The sequence below is a fragment of the Notolabrus celidotus genome, chromosome 10, assembly GCF_009762535.1.
Source record: "Notolabrus celidotus isolate fNotCel1 chromosome 10, fNotCel1.pri, whole genome shotgun sequence".
Classification (NCBI taxonomy): Eukaryota; Metazoa; Chordata; class Actinopteri; order Labriformes; family Labridae; genus Notolabrus; species Notolabrus celidotus.
In genome coordinates this window covers 36,845,227-36,853,208 of record NC_048281.1, presented here as the reverse complement: position 1 = coordinate 36,853,208, position 7,982 = coordinate 36,845,227, and the positions used below count along the sequence as shown (strand labels likewise).

Here is a 7,982-nt window from a genome sequence, read left to right as displayed (position 1 = left end):
AGGGTTGTGATTAGGGTTAGGGTTAGGGTTAGGGTTAGGGTTAGGGTTAGGGTTGTGATTAGGGTTAGGGTTGGGGTTAGGGTTAGGGTTAGGGTTGTGGTTAGGGTTGTGATTAGGGTTAGGGTTGGGGTTAGGGTTAGGGTTAGGGTTGTGATTAGGGTTAGGGTTGGGGTTAGGGTTAGGGTTAGGGTTGTGATTAGGGTTAGGGTTAGGGTTGGGGTTAGGGTTAGGGTTAGGGTTAGGGTTGTGATTAGGGTTAGGGTTGGGGTTAGGGTTAGGGTTAGGGTTAGGGTTAGGGTTAGGGTTAGGGTTGGGGTTAGGGTTAGGGTTAGGGTTAGGGTTGTGATTAGGGTTAGGGTTAGGGTTAGGGTTGGGGTTAGGGTTAGGGTTAGGGTTGTGATTAGGGTTAGGGTTAGGGTTAGGGTTAGGGTTAGGGTTGTGATTAGGGTTAGGGTTGGGGTTAGGGTTAGGTTTGGGGTTAGGGTTAGGGTTAGGGTTGTGATTAGGGTAAGGGTTAGGGTTAGGGTTGTGATTAGGGTTAGGGTTGTGATTAGGGTTAGGGTTGGGGTTAAGGTTGTGATTAGGGTTAGGGTTGGGGTTAGGGCTGGGGTTAGGGTTGGGGTTGTGATTAGGGCTGGGGTTAGGGTTAGGGTTAGGGTTGGGGTTGTGATTAGGGCTGGGGTTAGGGTTGGGGTTGTGATTAGGGCTGGGGTTAGGGTTAGGGTTAGGGTTAGGGTGAGGGTTGTGATTAGGGCTGGGGTTAGGGTTAGGGCTGGGGTTAGGGTTGGGGTTGTGATTAGGGCTGGGGTTAGGGTTAGGGTTGGGGTTGTGATTAGGGTTAGGGTTAGGGTTAGGGTTGTGATTAGGGTTAGGGTTGGGTTTGGGTTAGGGTTAGGGTTGTGATTAGGGTTAGGGTTGTGATTAGGGTTAGGGTTGTGATTAGTGTTAGGGTTGGGGTTGGGGTTAGGGTTGGGGTTAGGGTTAGGGTTGTGATTAGGGTTAGGGTTAGGGTTGGGGTTAGGGTTAGGGTTAGGGTTAGGGTTGTGATTAGGGTTAGGGTTAGGGTTAGGGTTAGGGTTGTGATTAGGGTTAGGGTTGGGGTTAGGGTTAGGGTTAGGGTTAGGGTTAGGAGTTGGGATTAGCAGTGATGGGAAGTTCGGCTCTTTTCAGAGAGCGGGCCCTTTTAACTCGGCTCCCAAAGAAGTGCCGGCTCTTTCGACTCCAGAACGGCTCTTAATTTAGGATCTTTTGTAGTTGTATATTTTACATTAACTTTGCAAGTTCACTGTTTTTAAATCTACTTAAATAAAAGTTTAACAGTAAAATGTGTTTAAGTATCATTTATAATATCATTCATAGTTTATACACTTACAGGACAAGATCTGCAAAGAGGTCAGAGGCATCACTTTGTCCACAGGGGGCAGTAAAGTCAACACAAACAAGGAGTCGTTCAGAGGACGGATCAGACTTTATTTAACACGTGTACACCTGATCGGATCACATTCACACCTGGACTCATCCCAGTACAACCAGTCTGAGCTGCAGCTCTCTGAGCGGCTCCACTGGATCCACTGAGGTTTAAGGGTTTGATGCTCAAAGGCACTTCAGCCTGAGTTAGACGCAGAGGGGTCGGTCTGAGGGGTCTGTCAGTGCCGTGAGTCCTCCTGCAGGTCCAAACAGGAAGCAGCGTCACAAGAGAGAGAGGGAAACAGATCATGAGGACACAGAGGGGAAGGAGAATCACGTAACACCTGGTTCTCCCTTTGACTGCATTAAAGCCTGCTCTGTGTTCCTCGTCTGCACGCTGATGTTTTTCATATTTGAAGGATATTTCTGCAACATTAAAAATGCATCCTAACTCAAGCTACCATGGAGTGTTTCTGTTGTTTGGATCAGATCAATGTGAGATGATTAACTTGTCTTGATGTTGCCCCAGCTTGTATTCCTTCAGCAGATGTTAGAGTGATCACATTAAGTCTGAACATGCTTCATGTCCCTCCTGCAGTGTTTACCAGGACGTTGATCCACTGAGACTGAGAGTAGATGTAGAGAGCGTTCCTGTCCGTCCTCAGCACCATCACGTTCTCTCCTCTCAGCCTCCTCATCTGCTTCTCTCCGTCTGCAATGAAGATCTGCAGAAACACACACACACACACACACACACACACACACACACACACACACACACACACACACCTCTTTTAAACTCTATCATGTTGATATTAAAAACCTGCTCTAAGATTCATCACACCAGTCAGACTCTGACCAGGTTCACTCGGTCCAGCAGGGGTTTCGGGGCCCGGACGTTGGAGCAGTTACACCTGGCTGAAGGACCGAGGTCTCCGGTGTCTCCCTGCAGACCTGGAAGGATAAAAACTACAACACAAAGATTCTGTTATTATTCATGTCCACAGAAAACAACAACATCAGTATGACAACACTTTAAACTCCACATGTCCTCCTCTGATCAGAGAAAGTCTCTCTCATGTCTTTTGAAATCTTTTAAAGAAGCTTCCCTCCTCTGATCTGAGGATCTGTGTCTGACTTTGTGTAAAATATGAGACCAAAATCCAACGAAGCCTCCCTCCTTCCCGGGCTGAAAAGTTTGGGAACCCCCGGTCTACATCATTCTCCACATTAAGAAGCTCTCACTCACCTTGCCCAGGTAGTCCAGGATCTCCAGTCAAACCATGTAGCCCTGCAAAACCAGGGTGACCCTGCCGTCCTGAAGGTCCTCGAGATCCTTTCAACGCCTGCAAACAAAGACTCAGACATGAACTCAAGACCTGACAGCTTATAATGAATAAAACCTCAAAGTCTGAATCTCAGAGCAGCGGGGAAGAAGGTGAATAATAATCATCAAACTGCAGGATCATTGTGAGTGTTTGTCCCCTCCTCCCTTCAGTACAGATGTTTAAACAGATGTTTGTTGGTACAGATGTTTGTTGGTACAGATGTTTAAACAGATGTTTGTTGGTACAGATGTTTAAACAGATGTTTGTTGGTACAGATGTTTAAACAGATGTTTGTTGGTACAGATGTTTGTTGGTACAGATGTTTGTTGGTACAGATGCTTGTTGGTACAGATGTTTGTTGGTACAGATGCTTGTTAGTACAGATGTTTGTTGGTACAGATGTTTGTTGGTACAGATGTTTGTTGGTACAGATGTTTGTTGGTACAGATGCTTGTTGGTACAGATGTTTGTTGGTACAGATGTTTGTTGGTACAGATGTTTGTTGGTACAGATGTTTAAACAGATGTTTGTTGGTACAGATGTTTGTTGGTACAGATGTTTGTTGGTACAGATGTTTGTTGGTACAGATGTTTGTTGGTACAGATGCTTGTTGGTACAGATGTTTGTTGGTACAGATGCTTGTTAGTACAGATGTTTGTTGGTACAGATGTTTGTTGGTACAGATGCTTGTTGGTACAGATGTTTGTTGGTACAGATGCTTGTTGGTACAGATGTTTGTTGGTACAGATGCTTGTTAGTACAGATGTTTGTTGGTACAGATGTTTGTTGGTACAGATGTTTGTTGGTACAGATGTTTGTTGGTACAGATGCTTGTTGGTACAGATGTTTGTTGGTACAGATGTTTGTTGGTACAGATGTTTGTTGGTACAGATGTTTGTTGGTACAGATGTTTGTTTAAACAGATGTTTGTTGGTACAGATGTTTAAACAGATGTTTGTTGGTACAGATGTTTGTTTAAACAGATGTTTGTTGGTACAGATGTTTGTTTAAACAGATGTTTGTTGGTACAGATGTTTGTTGGAACAGATGTTTGTTGGTATAGATGTTTAAACAGATGTTTGTTGGTACAGATGTTTAAAGAGATGTTTGTTGGTACAGATGTTTGTTGGTACAGATGTTTGTTGGTACAGATGTTTGTTGGTACAGATGTTTGTTGGTATAGATGTTTAAACAGATGTTTGTTGGTACAGATGTTTGTTGGTACAGATGTTTGTTAGTACAGATGTTTGTTGGAACAGATGTTTAAACAGATGTTTGTTCATACAGATGTTTAAACAGCGTCAGTGAGTGTGTGTTGGTCTGTAGATACCCACCACACCCCCTCTGGCTCCACTCTGACCTCGGGGTCCTTGCTCTCCCCTCTGCCCTCGATCGCCCCACAGACCCAGGTCGCCCTGGAGAAGCACAGAGTCAAATCACTCCTGATGTTTGGAGCTTTCCTTTGATTTGAACTCTTCTATATTTCTATATTAACAGACTGAACGTGTCAGAACGTCTCCTACCTTCTCTCCGAGCTCTCCGGGGACTCCGGACTCTCCCTGCAGACACAAACTGTTTGACTGGTCTTCATAATAACTTCACATTTCAGAAAACAAAAGAAGCTCTCTCTCACCGTCTCTCCTCCTGCTCCACGGCGTCCTCTCAGACCGTTTTCTCCCTGAAGCAAAGACCAGAGTCAGAAACTGAGACCTTAGATCTGATCCGTGTTTCTCTGAGAGTCAGAGACTGAGACCTTAGATCTGATCTGTGTTTCTCTGAGAGTCAGAGACTGAGACCTTAGATCTGATCTGTGTTTCTCTGAGAGTCAGAGACTGAGACCTTAGATCTGATCTGTGTTTCTCTGAGAGTCAGAAACTGAAGGAACGTGGACTCACCCTGAATCCTCGACGTCCTTTACTGCCCTGTGGACACACACAGGACTCATCAGAGCTTTACCTTTAACTTTGACATGACGTTGATCACCTGATGTGTTGATCCTGAAACTTGTTTTATGATTTATTATAATAATATAAATAATATGATAATCTTTAGTTATGGAGCACTTTTCAAAAGTGCTTTATGATGCATCAGAAGGAGAGATGCAAAATAATCAACATTTTAAAGGATCATCCAGTTAGTGCATGAACCAATAATATTAAAAGAAAACAAAAACATCAAATCGTTACAAAATATGTTAATAATAATAATCATAGAATAAATAATAAAACAACAATGTCAATAATAATAATAATAATAATAACATGCTCTCTGATAAAAGCTCTAGACTCAGCAGGAGATGAATTAAAGTGAACGTACCTTTATCATCCCGGGAGTCCCGATGTCTCCGTACAGACCCCTCCAGCCTCGGTCTCCTTTCTCCCCCTGAGGACAGCATGCAGAGGTAGACCAGTATCAGGACTGTAAGCATCATTTAAATTACATGAACACTTTTTAAATGTACATGAGAAAGAGAGCTTCAGATGTGGATCACTTCATGTCTCAGATCTGGTTTCTTAATGTCCAAACAAATACAGAATCACTGATCCATCTAATTTCAAGGATGTGCATGAAAGAGTCTGTTTCTGCACGCTGTATGATCCAAAGTGAGGAGCTGCTGTGAGTTTAAGTCTGTGTCTCACTCTCTACTAAAATCAAAGACTCAGGTAGTGAGCCTGAAACTTAGCAAAACATAAAACTCAAGAAATGACAGAAATGAATGTTCAGGGATTTCATGTTTTTATGCACATTTAATTTTCTATTTCTGCAGATTTTTAAAAATCCTGAGTCAGGAATCAAACAAAGACAAGAAATGTGAGTGAGAGCCCTTTTTAAACTCTGTAAAAAGTGTGTGTGTTTGAGTGTGTGTGTGTGACCTTTTGACCCAGCTGTCCCATGATCCCCTGTGATCCAGACTCTCCCTCTGGACCTGTTACTCCAGGTTTACCCTGAAACACACACACACAGTTTAACACAGCATTAACTCTCCTTTAACCACCTCCATCACATCTTTATGAGTTAGAGTGTGCACACACAGATGTGTGTGTGTGAGCGTGTAAATGTGTGTGTGTTGCTCTGTACCCTCGCTCCTCGGGGTCCTCTGCAGCCCTTCAAAATAAAAGCTTTATAAGAATCTTTATGGTGCAAATTAAATCAGTCATAGGATCATTTAAGACTCTCTGACTGAGCCGCGTCCTACCTTCTCTCCTTTAGGTCCTGTGATGTGTTCTGTGAGATCCACCTGAGGACCAGAGGGAGAATCAGAGTCATGCACATGTTCATGTATTCATTTAAGCTCCTGTGTGTGTGTAGTTTAAGCTGCAGAGAGTTATCTGTGTGTGATCACCATCAGCTCTGCTTTCCGTTTGATGGGAGGAAACGGCGGTGGAGGAAGAGGAGGCGGGATGAAGACTTGACATTTCCCAGGAGTCAGCCTGCTGCCTCTGTTAGACAGAAGTCCTTCACACAGAGACGCAGAGATGAAGTCAGACAAACATTTCCAGAAATCTGAAGGAGCTCATTAAAGCTCCTCTGAACTTTAAACTCTTACATCGGTCAGGTTTGTGAATTTCAGCTGTGATGATAAATTAAAAAATCAGAGGGAAGAGAATCAAACTCCAACTCTGATGCTGAGTTATTGTCTCAGTCTTTTTTAAAAACATCAAACATTTGATGTTCCAGCTTTTTAAATTTCAGATGTTTTCCTTTCTTTGTAACTTGAGAAAGAAATGAAACATCTTCAGAGTTTGATGGCTTTAAGTGTCGCTCTGTGAGGATGTAGCAGCTCCTGAGATAAACTTTAGACCCAGCTTTAACTGGAGGAGAGACATGCAGCTGAGGTCTGAACTCAGGGTCTCGTGTTTGTACTCACTGGTTGTGATGGAGGGAGCTGCCGGCTGGAGGCCGCTGAGCAAGGCAGTCCATCCCAACACCAGCTGAGTCAGCATCTCCTCTTCCTGCAAAGATACTGCACATCAAGATCTGGAACAACAAGGTGCACGAGTCTTTGTTGTGCACAGGTATGATCAGATGTTGACAGGGAACACACGGCTCACTGTGGACGAGCTGAGACGTTGAGATGATCTCTTCTGCACTTGTTTCATGCACAATGTGCCAAAAAGGCTTCTAAAGCATCCATCTTTGAATCGTGCATCCTGCAGAGAAAATTGAATGTTTTGCAAAAAGAAAAAAACTGCAAAACAAACAGAACTATCACCTTATTGATCACAATATCTGTCTTGCAACTTGGTAAGAAGAATGTGCAGGTTGCTCTTCAAACACAGATCTTCTTGTTTTCACGTTGTTGATCACAGACGACAGAAACTGTTTGTCAACATGGCATTGATCCTCTCTTTAAAATGTCCTCATGCAAACTGCTTCTTATTGATTTTACAACAAAAGCTGCTCACAGGAGGAGAGAGTGCTCCAGAGAATCACCCGTCAGGCCTTCAAATGTTCAAATAAAGAAGCTTCGTACAGTCTCAGTCCTTTAGAGAACAGCTCCTCCGCTCCAAACATCCCATCCCCTCCACGTACTTACACAGGTGCAGCTGATTCTTACAGGTCTGTGTAAATGACCCGGTGTGTGTCTGCATGCAGAGAAGCGTGTGTGTGTGTGCCTCTTACCTCAGCGTCGCCTCCTCTGCACAGCTCTGTGATGGAGCCCTCGTCCTGCAGTGGGGCCGTCTGCTGGAGCCGCTTCTCCTGCTGGTCATCGTCCAGCAGCAGAGCCAGGGAGCTTTCTGCTAAGCTTGCACGCTGAGTCCAACTTATCTCCATAAACTGTGGAAATGCAACGCAGCCCCTGGCAGCGCCCGGCTCGAATAATCAGATAATTACTTCAGACACAGAGCCAAAGAGGAGCTGCTGATCAGAGGCTGCTGTGGAGGCTGAAACACTGAGGCACCTTCTGTCACTTTGTGTTATATTATCATTACTGTATTTCCTTTTACATCCAGGGCTCAGAGCCAAGTTCCTCACAGAGATTACACAATGCAATCTAAATCTATAAATCTAACGAGGCGGAGAGGCGGAGAGGCCTCATAGTGAACCTCTGGGAGTGTTACATGAGGACAACTGTTCAAAGAAACACAGATCAGGAGACACAGGAGATTAAAGGATGATATTTTACTCTAATGAAATCAAAGATGCAGAAAAGCTTGTTGTTCTAACCTGCAGGGTTTAACTCCTCACATTACTGCAGATATAAATCAATCTTTATTTATCCCAACAAATGTTCTCCTCAGACTC

At 43.9% G+C, this 7,982-nt stretch overlaps 1 protein-coding gene across 1 annotated transcript; it reads right to left on the bottom strand.

Annotated features, from left to right (window-relative positions):
• Positions 1-1,449: 1,449 nt before the first annotated feature.
• LOC117820496 (collagen alpha-1(XXIII) chain-like) lies at positions 1,450-7,950 on the bottom strand. The gene is made up of 15 exons (XM_034694285.1): positions 7,359-7,950; positions 6,604-6,688; positions 6,079-6,191; positions 5,932-5,973; positions 5,814-5,840; positions 5,609-5,680; positions 5,052-5,117; positions 4,631-4,657; positions 4,369-4,413; positions 4,259-4,294; positions 4,070-4,150; positions 2,657-2,753; positions 2,267-2,376; positions 2,013-2,132; positions 1,450-1,664 (listed from the first exon to the last, which is right to left on the bottom strand). The coding sequence occupies exons 1-15, from the start codon at positions 7,509-7,511 to the stop codon at positions 1,647-1,649; spliced, it is 1,092 nt and encodes a 363-aa protein (XP_034550176.1). The 5' UTR covers positions 7,512-7,950; the 3' UTR covers positions 1,450-1,646.
• Positions 7,951-7,982: the final 32 nt, after the last annotated feature.

Coding starts and splice junctions, on each gene's coding strand:
- LOC117820496 (XM_034694285.1), bottom strand. CDS start 7,511: ATGGAGATAAGTTGGACTCAGCGTGCAAGCTTAGCAGAAAGCTCCCTG. Junction 5,974..6,078: donor AACGGAAAGCAGAGCTGATG/GTGATCACACAC, acceptor TCTGGTCCTCAG/GTGGATCTCACAGAACACAT. Junction 2,377..2,656: donor TCCTGGACTACCTGGGCAAG/GTGAGTGAGAGC, acceptor TTTGTGTTGTAG/TTTTTATCCTTCCAGGTCTG.